The following is a 19556-nucleotide window of genomic DNA, read 5'->3' as shown; positions in this document are numbered from 1 at the left end:
TGGATCACAAGCAACTGTGGAAAATTCTGAAAGAGATGGAAATACCAGACCATTTGACCTGTCTCTTGGGAAACCTGTATGCAGGTCAGGAAGCAACAGTTAGAACTGGACATGGAACAACAGACTGGTTCCAAATAGGAAAAGGAGTACATCAAGGCTGTGCATTGTCACCCTGCTTATTTAACTTCTATGCAGAGTACATCATGAGAAACGCTGGGCTGGAAGAAACACAAGCTGGAATCAAGATTGCCGGGAGAAATATCAGTCACCTCAGATATGCAGATGACACCACCCTTATGGCAGAAAGTGAAGAAGAACTAATGAGCCTCTTGATGAAAGTGAAAGAGGAGAGTGAAAAAGTTGGCTTAAAGCTCAACATTCAGAAAACTAAGATCATGGCATCTGGTCCCATCACTTCATGGGAAATAGATGGGGAAACAGTGGAAACAGTGTCAGACTTTATTTTTTGGGGCTCCAAAATCACTGCTGATGGTGATTGCAGCCATGTAATTAAAAGATGCTTACTCCTTCGAAGGAAGGTTATGGCCAACCTAGAGAGCATATTTAAAAGCAGAGACATTACTTTGCCAACAAAAGTCCGTCTAGTCAAGGCTATGGTTTTTCCAGTAGTCATGTATGGATGTGAGAGTTGGACAGTGAAGAAAGCTGAGCACTGAAGAATTGATGCTTTTGAAGTGTGGTGTTGGAGAAGACTCTTGAGAGTCCCTTGGACTGCAAGGAGATCCAACCAGTCCATCCTAAAGGAGATCAGTCCTGTGTGTTCATTGGAAGGACTGATGTTGAAGCTGAAACTCCAATACTTTGGCCACCTCATGTGAAGAGTTGACTCATTGGAAAAGACCTTAATGCTGGGAAGGATTGGGGGCAGGAGGAGAAGCGGACGACAGAGGATGAGATGGTTGGATGGCATCACTGACTCGATGGACATGGGTTTGGGTAGACCCTGGGAGTTGGTGATGGACAGAAAGGCCTGGCGTGCTGCGATTCATGGGGTCGCAAATAGTTGGACACAACTGAGCGACTGAACTGAACTGAAGTTTCATAAGGGTGTCAGTTTCTTAGAAGATTGTCTTGGCTTGATCTAGCCTCATCAGCAGGACACTGTGTATTGAACTCCAACTATACTTACTCCGTGCTTCCAAAGGAATCTGTTTACTTTTGCTCCCTTTTTGAAGACATATTCGATACGATAAATTTACTCTGTGAACTTCAAGTAAAGATGCTGAATCAGCCGTGGGCAGAGACCTACTCATGTCAGTGACCTTCCAGATACCCAAGTAGCCCTGGTTCACTGTTCTTTGTCTCAGAGGGACATTTTAAATTGTGTTTGGTGACCAACATAAAAGGTCAACACTGATGCCCCTGAAATGATGGGCAGGGGAACTGCTGGCCAGGCTCCTGGCCTCATGGTGAGTTGCCGGCAGTCAGGGCCTTGGGGAGCTGATCCTCCCATTTTGTGCTGTTGGGCACGTGCTGTGGCCTGACAACTTTCTCAGGAGTCATCATTTCCCTGGGTGCACAGACTAAAACAGAAAGGCGTTTTCCCACAATCCAGCCTTGGGATTCAGTCATCAACTCACCCAGCAAACATTTATTAAGTGCCAAGTGTGTGCAAAGTCAGGAGAACAAGAGTGAGTAAAGGTGGCCATACCTATGTGTTTATGGACCTATGTTTGTGTAGAATGAAAAAAAACGTAAGACAAGTAAATAGAAACTGAGAACAAAGCAGAGGCTGGCAGCAGGGTGATGGAGGCTGTGCTAAGCCTGCTTCCCTTGGGGTTAGTCTAGCGTGGCTGCAATAATGGGACGGCTGATGGCACGCTGTCCTCCAGGACTGCAACCCTTAGCTTAGCACCACGTCTCCTATCTCACAATGCAACTGATGGAAACAGCAAATCCAGTCTGAGGATCCAGGCCTTTGGAGGAAGCAGAGGGAGAATGTGTGTCAGGACCGAGGACTCTGTCTGATTTCTGAGGTCACATTAGGGAGCGGGAGCCCTCCCAGGGGGCCGAGCAGTCCTTCAGCAAAGAACCTGGAGTCTCCTCCCCATGGTGTGTGTGAACCTGCCAGGGAGACTCAGGTGGCAGCTGGAGGCTCAGAGAGCCATGTGCCCAGGGATGGCCAAGGGTGGACAGACAGGGTGCCTGTGTGGGGGCAGAGGGGCAGCACTGAGTGTCTGACGAGCCCTCTGCAGAGAGGGTTCCCTGGGAACCCCCTTGACCCACACTGGCTCCCAGAGGTGCCCATGGGCGTCACCCTAGCCTCCTGATCCTGGGCCTTCTGGACCCCGCCCCCACTGCACCCTGGGACTTGCAGACGGAGGGAGGGTGCTCGGAGACTGGAGCGCCGCGTGGCTCTGCAGACTCGGGCGTGCCCCAACTGCACCTGCAGGGCTCCTTTCCCGGGGCCGCGGGCGCTGGCCGAGCTGCACCTGCCGTGGGCGCGCCCTCCTTGGGCCGCATACCTGGTGCTGGGCTGCAGGCCCCGGCCTGCTCACATCCTGCTGTGCCCGCAGAGACAAGACTGCATGGCCAGGATTTCCTACCTGATGGGACGAGGCGGGTTCCCCACCTCTCCCTCCTGCATGGCCCAGGTGACCTCACCCTCGTCCCTCTGCTGCTGTGAGCTCCTCAGCTTATCACGGTTTCTCAGGAGCAAACTGACCATGACGCCCGTGGGTTGTAACTGTGCAGACCCCAGGGATGACCTTGGAGGAGGGGACAACGGTCATCAGGGAAACTGGGCTTTGCTAAGGCTGGAAGGCTCCTTGGAGGAGGTCCCTAGTCATGTGTTCCTACCAGAGCCAATGTCAAGCTTTCTGTAAAATCAGGTGCTGTTTGCTTCTGGACTTTGAACACTGTAGTCATTTTTCAAGCTCTGAGAGGCAGCTGCAGGAACAGGCTTGTTCAGAGTGACCGGGAGAGAGTGCTGAGAAACCCACAGTGGGCTGTGCCCCCACCCCTTCACACCTTTCTGGGCTGCAGATTTTTCCAGGTAGAGGGGATTACAGGACCTCCTGGGGTGACCCTGTGTTTCCTGAGCCAAGTTGGCTTTTCCATGCTCTCTGCTTGCAGCCCCAGGTACTCTCAGGCTTGGCCAACTCCATCCCGGGGAAGAGAGCCATGGCTGTGGGGTGCCCCCAGGCCCCAAGTCTGTGTGCCCCTTGCCCTCACCCTCTCTTAAGAGGGGACGCCTGTGCTCACACCTGTGCCACCAAAGGACAGCAGGGGAGGGCAGTGCAGGGGGAGCTGACGGTAAGGGCGTCTGAGGCAGAGGCAGGCAGCCCGTGCGTATGTGTGAGTGTGTGTGACAGTGTGTGTGTGTGACAGTGTGAGAGAGTGTATGTGTGTGACAGTGTGTGAGTATATGTGTGTGAGTGTGTGTGAGGGTGAGAGTGTGTGAGTTGTATGTGAGAGTGTGTGTGAGAGTGTGTGAGTGTGTATGAGAATGTGTGTGAGTGACTGTGTCTGAGGGTGTGTGAGTGTATGTATGAGAGTGTGAGTGTATGTGTTGTATGAGTGTGAGTTGTATGAGTGTGAGTGTGTGAGAGCATGTGTGTGAGTGTGTGAGAGTGACTATGTGAATGTGACTGTGTGTGCAGAGTGTGTGTGTGTGTGTTTGAGTTGTGTGAGTATGTGAATGTGAGTTGTGTGTGTGTGTGTGTGTGTGAGCACAGATGTATCTACACACAGACACAACCACAGCACACAGCGGCACCAGAGACAAGCATTCTGCCCACACAGCAATGACAGCATCAGAGGTCAGCGGCAGGTGCAGGTTGTTGTCCCTGGGCCTCACTTGTCACCTGTGAGCTCCTGGGACTTGGTGGTGCTGAGGAGGGAGCCTGGGCAAGAGAGCATGCCCCCTGTCTTGATTCACCAGAGTATCCTCGTGTGACCATAGGATCCCCGTGTGACCATAGCATCCCCGTGTGACCATAGCATCCCCGTGTCACCGTGTCCCATGTCACCATAGTGTTCCCGTGTCACTACAAGCTGTGCTGTTTTCCCTTGAATCCAAGGACATAACACTCTAGCGTCTTCAGGGACCCCCTGGACTCTCCGTCCCTGGAGGCCCTGTAAGCGAGTCTGCCTGCTGAGGGGTGCCAGGGAGCCTTGCCTCACTGCCATCCTGAGCACCTACGGGTTCGAGTCCTTGACATGTGGCCAGAGCACCAGGTCTTCACTGGGCCGTCTGGACGACTGAGTCTGGGGCTGACCTGGACTGAGTTTCTCTCCTGAGCCGGGTGCCTTCCAGGCGCCCCCCTCCCCGACCGGCCCTTCCTGTGTCTCCACACCCTGCGGGTGGGCATCTGGGTCACCCACACGAGGCACGCGGTGTGAGGCCCAGAGGGGCCTGGGCGCCTGGCAGAGACCACCCTCCTGCAGGTCCCCGGCGTCTGGGCGTGCAGAAGGGCCAGACCAGAAGCATGCCTGCTGACCCTGGGGAGGCAGGGTGGGGCCCGGGGGCGGGGGGCAGCTCAGAGGCGGGGCTGAGCGGCACCCGCCCCCTTTCCAGCTCCCAGACCAGGCCGGCACTGCCTGAGGCTCCTCGGGCTGCAGGAGCCCAGCCTCGGATCACAACCTCGGGGGCCTGAGTCCCAGAACATCCTGACTCTGATTTTCTGTGACTGCCCCCCCCCCCCCCCCCGGCAGCACCTGAGGGACGTGACCGCCGGCCTTCTTCCCCCGCAGCAGCAGGTCCAGGCAGGGCGCGCGGTCGGAGCGGCTGCCCCAGGGGAAGGGGGGCTGTGGGTGCCAAGAATGCAGGGGTGGGGCCGCGCTGAGTGTCCGGCGAGGCCTCTGCAGAGAGGATTCCCCAGGAACCCCCTCTGCCCACACCCCCTCCCGGAGCTGCTCGTGGGCGTCACCTGAGCCGCCAGGTCCGTGACCCTCCCCCCCCCCCGGGGGCCCCGCCCCACTGCACCCCGGGACCTGCAGGCGGAGGGCGCCGCGTGGCTCTGCAGATTCGGGCGTGCCCCGACCGACCGACCGCACCTGCAGGGCTCCTGTCCCGGGGCCGCGGGCGCTGGCCGAGCTGCACCTGCCGTGGGCGCGCCCTCCTCGGGCCGCATACCTGGTGCTGGGCTGCAGGCCCCAGCCTGCTCACATCCTGCTATGCCCGTGGAGGCCAGACTGCACGGCCAGGATTTCCTACCTGACAGGACGCGGGCAGGGGCGAGTGCCGCTCTTAACTCTCCATCTTACCTGTTATCTTAAAAAAAAATTCATGATTTAAAAACCATGCCCGCAGTCAGAACATCTCTTTCTTGCTACCCCGTCATCCCTTCCCCCTCCCCGTTCCTCCTGGTCCTCCCCTCCCCCTCCCCTCACCGTGTACTCCTGCAGGTGGGCACTCCCCGGGGTTCCAGTCCCCTGGCCTGTGCTCTGCAGACTGCACACCTCACTGGGGCCTCTGTGCACAGACCCAGACAGGATGGTGCCCTTGGCAAGAAGGAGGCATCCACCCTTCCTAGCCGTCGACTGACCCTGGTTTCCTGAGGTCGCTGTGCTCTTCTGCATTTACACGCATCAAAATCAGCAGCAGGTCATATTTAGAAATTCAAAGAGGCAAGAAGCTTGTTCTCCACTTAGTCAAATTCACAGTGTCCCGTTCAGGACCATGGCAGGCACACCCAAGTGTGGACTGGGCTGGTTGGAGCTCACAGAACCTGGATGCAGCTCCTGTTTGCTCAGTAGCCTTCAGACACCTGTGCTTCCACGCAAACCCTGTATCCTACTGATTTCTATTTCAGTACCCAAGAGCCAGTGCCACAAGCACCAGAGCCTTGAGTGGGGTTGACAGGAAGACAGACATTAGCGGGACAGCACCGATGGCTTCGGGATTAGCAGGGTCATGACAAGTGAGATATAATGGTTGTCTGAATTAAATTCGCCCATTACTGTCCATTTTAGCTCACTGATTGCTAAAATGTTGATGTTCACTCTTGCTGTCTCCTGTTTGACCATGTCCAATTTACATTGATTCACGGACCTGACGTTCCAGGTTCCTATGCAATATTGTTCTTTACAGCATTGGACTGTTCTTTCACCACCTGACACATCCACAGCTGGGCATTGTTTCTGCTTTGGCTCAGCCTCTTCATTCTTTTTGGAGCTATTTCTCTGCTCTTCTCCAGTAGCATATTGGACACCTACGACCTGGGGGGCTCGTCTTTCACTGTCATATCTTTTTGCCTTTTCATATTGTTCATGGGGCTTCAGGGGGCTCGAGTGTGTCCCGTAAACAGAATAAACTACTGTGTGTTTCTGTGAGTCTGTGGGGAGGATGCATTGGTGGGTTAACAGGGGGAACTTCACAAAAACAGACCCCAAGAGTGTCACATTTGTGAAAATCCTAGTGACACTTTCTTTGGAGCTTTATCCTGGCTTCATGAGCTCCGTTTCTCTAAATATACTAGATGACTGAAGGAGTTCTAGGGAACCCCTCGTGAGACTTTGGCTCCGCCACTCAGACGATGCTCCACACTTGTCAAGGGGAGGACCCAGAGCCAGATCCTCAAGTTGAGCCTGCTGTGTCATTATTTATTGGTCAGCTACAAGATCCTGGTGAGGATGCTGCCTGCCCTAGACTCTCACGTCTACGGTGTACCCCTATTTATCTCGGATTTCTGTCACACTTCACAGTTTACAAAAGGGCATCATAAACTTATTCTTGCTCATTCTCAAAGACCCTATGAGAGGAGGCAGAGAGTACAGGTGTTTTCCCATCTCATATGAAACACACTTTGTAGAGTATTTACAGCCTATGGGGCTCCCTTGGGGGCTCTTTGGTAAAGAATCTGTCTGCCAATGCAGGAGATGTGGGCTTGATTCCCTGGGTCAGGAAGATCCCCTGGAGAAGGGAATGGATACCCACTCCAGTATTCTTGCCTGGAGAATTCCATGGACAGAGGAGCCTGGCAGGCTAAAGCCCCTGGGGTTGCAAAGATACAGACAGGACTTAGCAATTCAGTAACAACGTTACGGGCTGAGAACACATGACTGTCCCGCTGTGACCACAACTTCTCCACGCAGCCCTGATGGATGGTGCGTATTCCAGTCCCCACCAGCTCACACATCACCTTTCACTTATGTCTGACTTTCAAGTCCACGTGGCCTGTGTGAGGCAGTCAGAGCTGGACCGAGATGGGGGGGCCTGGTAGAAACCCATGCCCCGCTTCCCTGGGAAAGACTTCCAACATTCCCCCATGACCTCTCCTCACAGCCTCCTTGTGGCAGGGCAGGGCCCAGCCGTGTCCTGAGCTCTGGGCTAGCCGCTCCCACCAGGAGGCAGTGGCTCCGCTCAAAACACCACTGCAGGGAGGACGTGCTCACCCCCGGCCTGCCTGGGGCGCTCCTCCAAACCTGGCTTTCTGTCCCGGCTCCAAAATCCCGAGCATTGTCCACATTGAGACCTGGGGTGGGGACAGGAGGTGGTGCACACAGGCCGAGGGCAGGACGCCTGGGACCTCACCTGGTTTCCTTGTACACCTCCAGCTGGACTGTCTCTCCCGTGGAGATGCCAGGGCCAGCGGCGGGTCCATCCCAGGCAGGATGGGCAGGCAGGGCAGCAGGAGGTATAGGCAGACAAGAAGATGCGGGTCTTGGGGAGGAGTGTTTTCCTGGTGGATATGGTGGGAAGCTTGGGCCACAGGAAGCCACAGGGAGCCACATGATGGGACCTGGAGCGGTGTATCCCCATGGGGCTGGAATGGGGAGAGTCTCCTGGGCTGGCCCCACCATGGCTGCCCTTTCCATTGCCGGAAAGCTGGCGTCTAGGGGCCGATTCTGGTTCCGAGATGTGTTCAGGGTCGGCTCCTCCTTCACTGGTGACCAGACTAGAGCCACTTCAGGAGGTTGCGTGCTCCACCCAGAGGGAGGGGTGGTCCCCCAGGAGGGGGACACACAGGACTTCTGCACTTTCCGGGTATCACCAGGCAGTTGCACAGTTAGTACATCATGACCAACACAAGTCTGGGGTGCATGTCTGTTTCTTTCCCCGGTAGCTGCATGTGAACCCCGATGACTGGGAGGTCAGGGATGCTGAGAAGGGCTGCTCGGAAGAACCTTCTCTAGAGGGGCTATCGGTACAGTTTCTGAGCCTGTGTGATGGGAATTCCCTTGAACCATCTCCACGACAGGACTCTTGCTGGGGGGGAGGAGGGACTCCAGCAGAGGGGGACAGCAGGGGCATCACAGAGGTGTCGCAGGGTGCAGAGCCTTCGTCTACACCACGGACCTGGCAGGGGACTGATTTAGGCTGAGTTACCCACCTCCCCCACCCCTGCCAGCTTAGCCCGAGGTGGGACTCATGAATGTTTTGGATGATTTTATGATGCAGGCAATTGCAGGCTTGGCTTCTCACAAGTGCAATCTTGTTCCCAAAGATATTTGCAGGTTAAGAATGCAGGACTACCAGTTTTCAGTGGTAGCTTTTAAATCCTGTGGCTGAAAAAAAAAAAGTTACTTGTTTCCCAAACAGAGTCTCTCTGTGCTGCTCAGGGGCTGTGCAGCCCTCCCAGAGGGGCCTCCCAGGGCGTGGAGGGGGGAGCGTGTTGAGGAGCCAGTGGAAGGAAGGCTCCGGGTTATAACTGTTCCCCACAGCCCCAACCCGGCCACCCCGGAGCAGACGCAGTGCTGAGTCCCACTGAGCCTGGAAGGAGGAGGTGGGGAGGCGGCGGGGCCCACGTGGAGCAGGAAGAGAGGCTGGTCCTCAGGGGGACTCATGTGCTCGGAGGACCTGCCGTGAAGTCGAGTGAACCCTTGGGGCTAAAGTCATTCACAAGCTGCCAAAGTAGTGACATTAGAGAATCTAGACATCTACCAGTCACCAAAGGAGAGGACAGGGCAGAGGCGTGGGACCCAGCGTGTCCTGGGCTGTGGGGAGGCTCCAGCCGCTTCCCTCGGTTGCCCCACCCTCAAGTCCCACCCACAAGTGTTTTAAAGGCTTTTTAGTTTTAAATGAAGTCAAGTAATAAAACGGGGTTATTCACGTGGAGGTTGACCTACAGGGAAAGTTTCAGGGACAGATGTATAAAATCAGGGCTTTGCATAATCCATTAAAATCACAGTCGATTATGGCCCACAAGCTGGCAAAGAAGTAAATAGTGCTGCACAGGGCAGGGTTGGTCCTCACACACCCTCCCTGCCAGCCTTCCCGGGACCGTGTAGTCAAACATACCGGAAATCTCCAGAGATGCAGGCCTGGAAGCCAGCACTCCTACTCACAAAGTCACCCCAAGTAAGGAAGCGATGAAGCTTGTGAGGAGATTTATCTCCGAGGACAGTTCATTTGGAGAATTATTTGTAACAGCAAACGTGGGGACCTTCAAATTGTAAAGGGTAGGGAAAGAGCCTCCCAGGACGGTTCTGGACAAGGATTTCCTGACCTGAGGGAACGTTCCTGGCGCAGTGGTTCATAAAAAAGCAGCTTAAAAGAGGAGGTTCAGTGCCATCACCTAAAAATATGGGCGACTCTGTGCAAAAATGTAGGTGTCCTCACAGAGGTCTTAAGGAAGCCTGAGAGAGTCTATACCAGAATATTAATGTTTTAGTTTCATCTTAAAATTTCTTAAATTTCTGAAATATTTTCAGTGATTATTATTTGTAATTGGAAAAATACAATAACAATTACAAGCATATTGTGTTGCATTTTTTAATATACCAATTCAAGACAGAAAAATTGTATCAAAGTCCATCTATATGAGAATCCAAAACTTTAAGAAAACACTTGGACAGTAAAATGTCTTCCATTTCATGAAATTGGATATTCTGCTTATTTATAGCACTTCATTTTTAACACTAGGTATTCTTTTGCTAAAATGTAATAAAGCATATGCAGTAACAAGAGGAATTTGATAGGCCGTGTGGCCTTTACGTGTCTGCACGTGGACCAGGGGGTTCCCAATTGACATCTCCGCAGCTGCCCTGGAGCTCGCAGGAGGCAGACGTGGCTCAGCAGCAGAATGAGGCCCGTCTTTCTCGAGCTGCGGCCGATGCCCTCAGCACCCACTGGAAACGGGGGCGAGGGAAGGCAAGGCCGGCTTTGGGGATATCTGGCTGGTGGGCACATGTGACGTGGCCCCGGACGAAGGGCTGCACAAGGGGCGTCCCAGGTGGGGTGATATGTACTAACAGTGGGGTCCAGGGGGAGACCCAGGGGGGCAGAACAGAGTGGGGGCTTTGCATCTGACCAGAAGGGGGGCGTCCGGGCTGACTCACACCCGGACCTCACCCCCAGACCCAGGGAGGAGCATGCCCCGCCCCTGCCCACCCACAGATGGGTCAGCCTCGTGGTGCTGTCTGTCCCTGGTGTTTGCTCGGGTCCCCTCTGGGCAGCAGGCTGAGCCCTCAGGCACTTCAGACAGCTACACAGAGCATCTGAAAACAGGCCCTGTGTCTCCGACTGTCACCTAGGGCACAGCAGGAAGGCATCTCAACGCTGAACACCAGAATCATTGTTCTTTGGAAGTCATCTTGGTTACTGATTGCTCCAAAGGGAATTCAGTAGTTTCAGTGATGTTCAGATGTGCCCACCATCTTTCCACCATGAAGAAAACAACTCATGATTACACGCTCTCTCTATTCGTTTCATTCATGGAGATATTTTTTGACAGTTTGTGTCAACAGATGGTCTAGGTGATAACCCCTCTCTGCAGTGATAACCCATTGGGCCAAACCCAACCACAGCTAATAAGGAAATCTGTATCTGCATCTATCTTACCTGATCTTACACCAAAGGTGATAATGTATGTTAGTCAACCCTGACCCATTCCCCCTCAAACACATAATTCGCCAAATTCTCCCGCACCTTCCAGGCTAAAGCAGGAAGAACACACAGGATGAGTGAGCTTCCCTTTTTACTCACTTGAGATGACATTTAGGAATTCACACCTCGTTGAATTCATTTGGATCTTTGAATACTTGGGCTTCAAATTCTTTCTGGCTCTGTAAAATGAAAGTGCTCAAATTAGTACTGACTAACAAAAACTGTTCTGTGTCTGTCTAATGTCCGAAGAGCCTGGCAGTGATGAGGAGAGTGAGGTGGGGACCTGGGATGGGCTGTGTGCTCATTCTCAGGTGCTGACTCTGCTCCAGCCCAGCGCTGGTTCAGGGACCACCAGGAGGGCGAGACCTGGCTCTCAGGGGCCTCTGCCCATAGGCTTAGAACCAGAACCAGGGGCTGGTTCACAGGCCAGAACCAGGGGCTCAGCTCACCACAGTGGGGCTGCAGGAGGTCGGGCACCCTGGGGATCCCAGAGGGCTCATCATGGCACAGCCAGGCTGTGGTGGCAGCAGAGATGCTGGAGGGAGATCTGGGGGTGGGGAAGGGACAAGGTCGAGTAAGACATGAGCCTAGCTGGAGATACAGATGAGAGACTGGGGTAGAACTATGGCAATATTCATGTATTGCATCACTCCACCTGCCTAATACCTTTCAACAGATCCTCATGACCTTCAAGACAAAGTCCAAGTTCCAAGCTCCATGCACTGGGCCCTTCCGTGTCCTCCAGGCTCATCGTCAGCCTCACGACTCCAGATGCTCTTCTGATACTGTCCCCTTTTCCCTCTCACACAAGACACTCCCTCTGTGTGGGCCCTGCTGCCCCTGTGCATCTGGTTGACCACTGGGTCCACAAGATGTGCGAGCCCGCCTTGTCCCTCCAGCTGTCCACCCAACTCCTGCAGCAGTTTCCATGTCCCCTCTTGACCACACATGCCCCTCTGAGCCCCAGCACCTGGGTCCCGGGGCCTCTGTAACCCATGATCAGTGATCCTCGGCAAGCAGCCTACACTCTCTGAGCCTAGGTTTCCTCATCCGTAAAATGAGGACAATGATCCTGCCAACTTCACAGGGTTGTCAGGGGACAAGTGAGGCCATATGGGGTTGCCAGCACTGCTCATGGTACTGACTAGCATTACTGCAACGCTGGTATAATAATAATTATTATCATGTAATCATTTTCATGTTGGTTTTTTCCCTGCTCTGGAGTGCAGCCCTAGAGTTTTTCATCTGGGTTTCTGGCCCACATTACGCTTCGATAATAGTTTCTTACAGGAACAAACATGTTAGTGAATGAAAAAGTCACATCAGATTACACGAGTTCAAAGACCTGGACCAGCCCTATTTCTCGGCCGCCTTTCTCTTTTAGAAGCTGTCCTCTGTGGGTGAATGTGACTCATCTGATCACTTGCCAAACCAGGGAGTCTTGGGCTGCTGCTCCTATAGGATGTTTTGGTCTCTGTTCTGTGAACACACGCCATTACCTTTGGGTCAGGGAGACATGGCCCAAACGCTTCCAGTAGAAGGGTCTCCTCCCTCACGGCCTGTTCATAGTCCGCGAAAGACAGCTTCCCATCGTGATCATGGTCCTGAGGGCAACCGCCACGCGGCAGTTAACATGGAAACACTGATCACAGACACACACTATCTTCTCGTGGTCCATGGTTCAAAGAATGATGTTAGAAAGTAAATGACTAAGTGATGAAATGGAAAAGATCCTTTAATACTACGATGAAGGAGAACAAGGTGGCGCTTTCTTTCACCAGGCAGGAAACGGATTCTTGTTTAGTTTCTAAGTCGTGTCAGACTCTTTGTGACCCCATGGACTATAACTCGCCAGGCTCCTCTGTCCATGGGATTTCCCAGGCAAGAATACTGGAGTGGGTTGCCATTTCCTTCTCCAGGGGATCTTCTTGAATCAGGGATTGAACCTGGATCTCCTGCATTGGCAGGTGGATTCTTTACCACTGAGCCATCAGAGAAGCCCAGGAAAAGAGTTTCCGCAATTTGAATTCTTATTTCTATCCCATCTCTGGTCTGTGAATTACAGTGCATGCTAAATCGCTCAGTTGTGTTTGACTCTTTGCAACCCTATGGACTATAGCCCTCTAGGCTCCTCTGTCCATGGGATTCTGCAGGCAAGAATACTGGAGTGGGTTGCCATTCTCTTCTCCAGTGGATCTTCCCCACCCAAGGATTGAACCCACGTCTCTTATGTGTCCTGCACTGGCAGGCAGGTTCTTTACCACTAGTGCCACCTGGGAAGTGAATTTCAGTAGAAAAGTCTGAATGATCCATCTCACCATTTTCTTCAGTGTGATCTCCACCAAGTCCTTGATGCCTTCGTCAGGGTCTTCCTCAGATGGCTGCTTCAGGAGGCTGTTCTTCAGCATGTGGAACATCTCCTCCTTGGAGATGAAGCTGTCCCCGTTCAAGTCAAACACTTCAAAGCAATCTTAAAAAAACAACCGATACGAAAGTGCTGCCATCAGCAAGGTAGCATTTGCTCTGATGGTTTTCAAGGCCCAGGGCTCTAGGGTGATGCTCTTATCAAGCCCCAGGACTCAAAGCAATCAATTCCCATAATAGATGCTTAACGTCCACTTACTGAGTATACTCAACAGTCCTAGAAAGGTTTCTTACACCTACCTACAAAGAGCAGGCCAAGGAACAACAAGTTGACAATTTCATCTTGAAAACCTTGGAAAACTGATTGAAATGTGCCTCTTAAACAGAGTTCACTGGGGGTGAATTAGGAATTAACTAAGAATCAGAAACTTGAATCAATGTTTTCAACTTTTATGATTATAATTCAAGTAATAAAATATGTAAAATATTCAATACTTTCATACCTAAATGCATGCATATATGGTTAGCATCGGAGAAGGCAATGGTACCCCACTCCAGTACTCTTGCCTGGAAAATCCCAGGGATGGAGGATCCTGGTAGGCTGCAGTCCATGGGGTCGCTAAGAGTCAGACACGACTGAGCGACTTCACTTTCACTTTTCACTTTCATGCATTGGAGAAGGAAATGGCAACCCACTCCAGTGTTCTTGCCTGGAGAATCCCAGGGACGGCAGAGCCTGGTGGGCTGCCACCTATGGGGTCGCACAGAGTCAGACACGACTGAGGTGACTTAACAGCAGTATGGTTAGCATGTGTGCTACATGCCTGTGTGGTCTTGCTTGGCATGATTCCTCCTTAGAGTCTCCTGATTTGTCTGTTTTATTTTTTTCCACTCTTATTATTGACTTGAATTTGCTCCCTACATGAGGTCAATGGGAGTTCAAATCAAGCAAACAACAGACAAACCCACCAGACTGATTCACATTCTTTGTACCTGCTTATCATAAAGTACAAACCAGTAGGATGACGTGAAATCTTACATTTCATTTTTTCTTCCAAAGTTCCTCGAAGAAACACTGATAATCCATAAACCCACTCTGTTACACTTATGCAACCATCGTTGTCTTTATCAAACCCTCGGAAAACTAAAAAAAGAGAGAGACGTACAACATGACACTTGTGCTGAGCTTGTATTCTCAGCGAAGGCCTGCACCGCACTGCTCACTCTCAACGTTTAAGTAAAACTTCAGCACCATGTGGTCCCATGTTCTCATTTGACAAAAGAGGAAACTGAGACGTCATAACACTGGAAAACTCTCTCACCTAAGCTTTTACATTCTCCCTTCACACTTTGTGAGAACAAGCAAACTGAATATCTAAAGATATGAATCAACAATTAACATGTAAACAAGCTGGTATATTAGATGTTAGTATGTTAACATGAAATATATACTTTTGTATTTTTGTTACTCAATGAAAGTAATGCTATTACATGACAGGCTATATCTTAATTTTTACTGAAATACTCTCAACGGTATAAGGAAATGTAAATGTCCTTTTAAAGCTATTTTTTTATAGTATTCTATTTACTAAGTAGAAATAGAAATATTTGGAGTTTTCTGATATAAGGTAAAGGAAACCTAGTTATTCAGGCTGACTTTGCCCTCTTCTTAAATACACAAAAAGAGTGGTTGCTATCTTCTTCCCTATGAATATGAAAATTAAATTTTTATGTTCAAGTGGAATTGGGGTCACAGAACATGAAGCATCCTTCCTAGAGTTTGCCTGAACTCCAAATTGTTTTCCTCAGTTATGGTTGAATCTGGCCCATCAGGATGCTGGCATCTGCTCACCTCTGTCCATTATCATGTCGTCCGTCATCCCAAACGTCACATGCAGGATGTTCCGAAAGGCGTTGCGGTCCAGCCCGATGATCACACCCTGCCGCTCCGTCACTTCTCCCACCAGGTTATAGAAGAGGTTGATAAGGCATTTCACTTCAAATTTACTAACTGGGAAAGAATAAAATTAAGACATAACAAAAGGCATTTTAACCTTTAAAGTCCAGCTTCAACTCTGCATGAATGAGTCTGCAAACAAACAACACTGGAGCCGTCCACAGACAGCTGTCGACAGGAGACAACACTGCTTTGAGACTCGTGACCCCCAGGTTAACAGAGGACCCCACCACCCCAGAGTCTTGCCACAATAGGAACAACAGCCATCCCTCCACAGACTGAGGCTGTCATATTTAGGAAAAAAAGATAGTATCAGCCAGGTCACCTGAAAGGCAACGGTGGGGTCTGATTATATCCTGAACAAAGCAGCAGAGCATGGCTGAGCATGGCGATGTGAAGAATGGTAATTTTCCCTAGCATTTTAAAAAATAATTTTATTTCTTTATTCATTTCTGGTTGTGCTGGGTCTTCATTACCACGTGCAGGCTTTCTCTAGTTGTGGCAAGCAGGGACTACTCTCTAGTTGCAGTGCATGGGTTTCTCATTGTGATGGCTTCTCTTCTTGCAGAGAACAGGCTCTAGGGCACAAAGGCTTGAGTAGTTGTGGCTCCCTGGCTCTAGCGCACAGGATCAATAGTTGTGGCACACAGGCTTAGTTGCTCCACGGCTTGTGGGATCCTCCCAGACTAGGGATCAAACCTGTGTCCCCTGCATTGGCAGGCAGATTCTTAACCACTGGACCACCAGTGGAGCCCTCTGCAGCATTTTGAGTACACTCATTCATGAGATTTACAGTTTAGCGTTCCCCTGGAGATAGATACCAATCTCCCCCAAACTAGGCACCAACTTGCATCTCACATTAGCTTTTGTGAAGCCATGAGTCAGATTTTGGAAATCAGAATCACCTATTTTCCAATAAAGAAGGATTGAAGCATATTCTAGCATGCAGGAAGTGTGGGTTGTGGGTGATGTGAAAATGAACAGGCAACCATGCAGCAGCACCTTGGAAGAAGAACACTTTTGTCTAAAGCATGTGCACACATGCGCCTGCTTGCAGTATACATGACTGTGGAAAGGGTGGTGCAGTAAACACAGAGCTGATTGTGTCCTGATCACCGTCTGAGGTGCCTAGGTGGAAGGATTAGTGTCTGGCATTAAGAACATAAAAAGGAGTTTAAATACGAACTACAGGTGGAAGATGGGGAAGATTTGATTTCAAAACAAGACAAAATTGTGGTTGAGAATTTTTAAAAACAAAGAAGATGCATCCATGTACAAGGAAACGGCACAGAGAAGAGGGTAAATCCCATCTCGTCTTGCAGGCCAGGACAGGCTTGAGGGTGATTTCTGGTTTGGGGCACCACAATTTAAGAGGAACATTGAAAACTTCAGAAAATAAATGATTTAGTAAATAGGTTGATAAATAGTAGACAACGATAGAGTGGTTATAACTTTTAAAAGAGCTGTTAATTGCCACAGAAAATGGTATGAATGGTATGTCACTTCCTCAAAAAACTTAAACATTGAAATACTACACAATCCAGTGATTTCACTTCTGGGTATTTTCCCCAAAGGACTGAAAGCATGGACTCTGATACTTGTGCACCAGTGTTCATAGCAGCAATATTCACAACAGTCAAAAGGTGGACGCAACCCAGGTGTCCATGGAAGGATGAGTAGATGGGTGTCCATCCATACAATGGATTATGATTCAGCTTCAAAAAGGAAGGAGATTGTGAATCATGCTACCATGTCATGACTCTTGAATACAACATGCTAGAGTGAAATAAGCCAGACAAAGATGACAGATATTTTATGATTGCCCTTATATGATATACCCAGAGTATCAAATTCACAGAGACAAAAAAAGTAGGTGGTGGGTGCCAGGGGCTAGGGGAGGAGGAAGGGACCAATAGTCTCATGGGGACAGAGGTTCAGTTTGGGAAGATGAGAAAGTTCTGGAGATGATGGGGGGCATGGCTGCCCAACAATGTGAATGTACTTAATGCCACTGAGCTGTGCACTTCAAATAATTAAAGTGATACATTTTACATTGTGTGTATTTAACCACAATAAAAACTCTAAAAATAAAAAGAGATGTTAATGGTTGGGAAAGAGAGCCTTGCATGAAAGATGATGCGATCTGTTCTTGTATATGAAATGGTAGCTGAGGGCGTGTTGATTAGCCATTTTCCCATCTCAGCTGAAATAAAAATGAAAGAATGTTAGCTTATTACCCAAAGTATCAAAGCTGAGTAATTTTTCCACAGGAAAAATTTTCTTGCTGAAATGTTTCTTAAATGCAAGAATACAATACTAAATTAAATTAGGGACACTGGAGAAGGGATTTTTTATCTTTTTGGATTGGTGTAAGTCTGCTCTGCAGATCAGATCTGCCAGGTGGTGGATTAACTGGACCACCACTTAAGATACTGTCTTCTCTGATTCTGCAAAATCTACCCACTTCATCCTGCTGGGAACATCACTTGGCAACTAAAAGGAAATCTGACTTTAGAAGAAAGGTCTTCTGTGTAAAGATTCAAAATTATTACAATGTCCATGATTAGTCACTGTTTCCACAGAATTTAATCATCAAGGTTCTTAAGACTTACTTTAAAAATTTTATGTGAGGACAAAAATCAAAACTGTTGACTGGTTTTCTTGTCCTGTTTTCACTTAGCTTTTAATATATTCACAGAATGTCTGCAATACATTTGCAAACACACTGGAAAAGGAATTAAATCAAATTCAGTGTTTGTTGTGTATTGTAGTTATTGCATTGTTTATTCAAAATGTTACTAGATGTTTTAAGAAAATCTGGTCTTTTCCAACAAATGAAAGTATTTTAAGAAAAACAACAGGACAAAACTCTCAGATTGTAGTAACCATAATAATAGATTATAGGATAGCTTTTATGTTAGGAGTTTGAAATGCTTATACTCACTTTTATTTGCAGCACCATCCTGACAGACTTTCCTACCTCTCATTATATAAGATACTAACTCTGATTAGAAGGCGCTAGATTCCATAATCTTTAGAACTACATCAAAACATGTTTGTGCTTCTTTGCACAGTGGGAATAGTCTTGGGATTATGGTTTCTTCTACTTTTTAAGAGACCAATAATTTTGTAATAAGCACATAACTTATAAGCTGGATCATCAAACAGTATCTTCCTCATGTATACCATATCCATAGCTTCCTTGCCCAAGCACAGTTCTGTTTTTGAGTCTGAATATAATTATAAAGTTACCTGTGAAATTCTAGGACCATTTTTCAGAATATGTGTGAGATGGGAGTAGGTAGGTTATTAACATTAACATCTTTAATAGGTGTTCATCTTGCCACCTGCCAAGTCTCCTTCACTTTGCAGGAAAGTGGGGCCCCAGAGATGGGAACAGATACTCTACCATGTGATTAGCTTTTTTGAGCTCCTTGGTTTCCAGGCACACTTCCTTGCCCTGAGATACAAGTTTCTGTACCACTTTAACCCACCTTTCCTAAGGATGTTCAACCATTGATAACCACTTTCCCTTAAGGATCTTCTAGTAATTTCCAGAACTTGGACCTTGCCAGTTGATTTGCTCTAAGAAGAGCTTTTTGTTGTGCTACATTTCTTGATTCCAGTGGTTTTTAGTGCTTGTTTTCCACCTACATCTGAGGCTGCTAAGTCGCTTCAGTTGTGTCCGACTTTGTGCGACCCCATAGACGGCAGCCCACCAGGCTCCCCCATCCCTGGGATTCTCCAGGCAAGAACACTGGAGTGGGTTGCCATTTCCTTCTCCAATGCGTGAAAGTGAAAAGTGAAAGTGAAGTCGCTCATTCGTGTCCGACTCGACCCCATGGACTGCAGCCTACCAGGCTCCTCTATCCATGGGATTGTCCAGGCAAGAGTACTGGAGTGGGGTGCCATTGCCTTCTCCGAGGGCCACATATGTCTTCACGGTAATTAAATCACATTTCTTATAAGGTAAGGGGAAGTTAAGAGAAGGTTTGAGAAGCAAGAAGGTGCCTGCATGGGTGTAGAATTTGGTGCCTGGACACCTGGAAATGCTCCTTAAGATCCTGGGCTCTGTGGATGTCCACCCCAAGGAGCTGATGCTAGTGTTCCCTTCCAGACTCCTCTTTAGGGTCAGGTGTGGAGGGGCTCTGCAGACCGGACTCTAGCACCCGGCAGGATAGGGCCTGGCCCGGGAGTCTCTGCCCGCTCAGCCCTTGATTCTTACTTACAATGCTTGCAATTTTTAGTTAAGGAGTCCGTCAGCTTCTGCAGCTTCTTGCGGTTCATGCTGGGAGCTCAGGAAACCGGGAAGCGGCCGGTGTCCGGAGGCAGCTGCCGGGACTGTTGCGAGCCCTGGGTCTGGGGCTGCAGGCAGGTCTCCCCTGTGTGTGTACGCGGTTCTAACACGCGGCGTGGCCGTGGCAACGGCTGGGCGGCCGCCGA

The 19556-nt window shown here is 49.8% G+C and overlaps 1 protein-coding gene across 12 annotated transcripts; it reads right to left on the bottom strand.

The window, feature by feature from the left end:
- Nucleotides 1-1592: 1592 nt before the first annotated feature.
- CLXN (calaxin) lies at nucleotides 1593-19474 on the bottom strand. 12 transcript variants are annotated; one of them, XR_014056055.1, is made up of 10 exons: nucleotides 19343-19474; nucleotides 15009-15167; nucleotides 14196-14300; nucleotides 13111-13262; nucleotides 12292-12396; nucleotides 10892-10971; nucleotides 5356-8472; nucleotides 2821-2910; nucleotides 2626-2729; nucleotides 1593-1937 (listed from the first exon to the last, which is right to left on the bottom strand). XR_014056055.1 is itself a non-coding variant. In XM_081497992.1 (7 exons), exons 1-6 carry the CDS (start codon nucleotides 19398-19400, stop codon nucleotides 10912-10914), a joined length of 639 nt encoding a protein of 212 aa, XP_081354118.1. In that variant the 5' UTR covers nucleotides 19401-19474; the 3' UTR covers nucleotides 1593-8472; nucleotides 10892-10911. The 12 variants fall into 12 exon arrangements, 7 of the variants coding, with proteins under 7 accessions (XP_081354118.1, XP_081354119.1, XP_081354121.1 ...); XR_014056058.1 differs by having other exon boundaries at nucleotides 1593-5236; nucleotides 7499-7646; nucleotides 8298-8472; XR_014056056.1 differs by lacking the exons at nucleotides 2626-2729; nucleotides 2821-2910 and having other exon boundaries at nucleotides 7494-8472.
- Nucleotides 19475-19556: the final 82 nt, after the last annotated feature.

The sequence above is a fragment of the Giraffa tippelskirchi genome, chromosome 6 (assembly GCF_054371585.1).
Source record: "Giraffa tippelskirchi isolate mGirTip1 chromosome 6, T2T-mGirTip1v1.2.pri, whole genome shotgun sequence".
In the NCBI taxonomy this organism is placed as follows: domain Eukaryota; kingdom Metazoa; phylum Chordata; class Mammalia; order Artiodactyla; family Giraffidae; genus Giraffa; species Giraffa tippelskirchi.
Note: the sequence above shows the minus strand (reverse complement) of the source record. Positions and strands in the feature narration are given on the sequence as shown.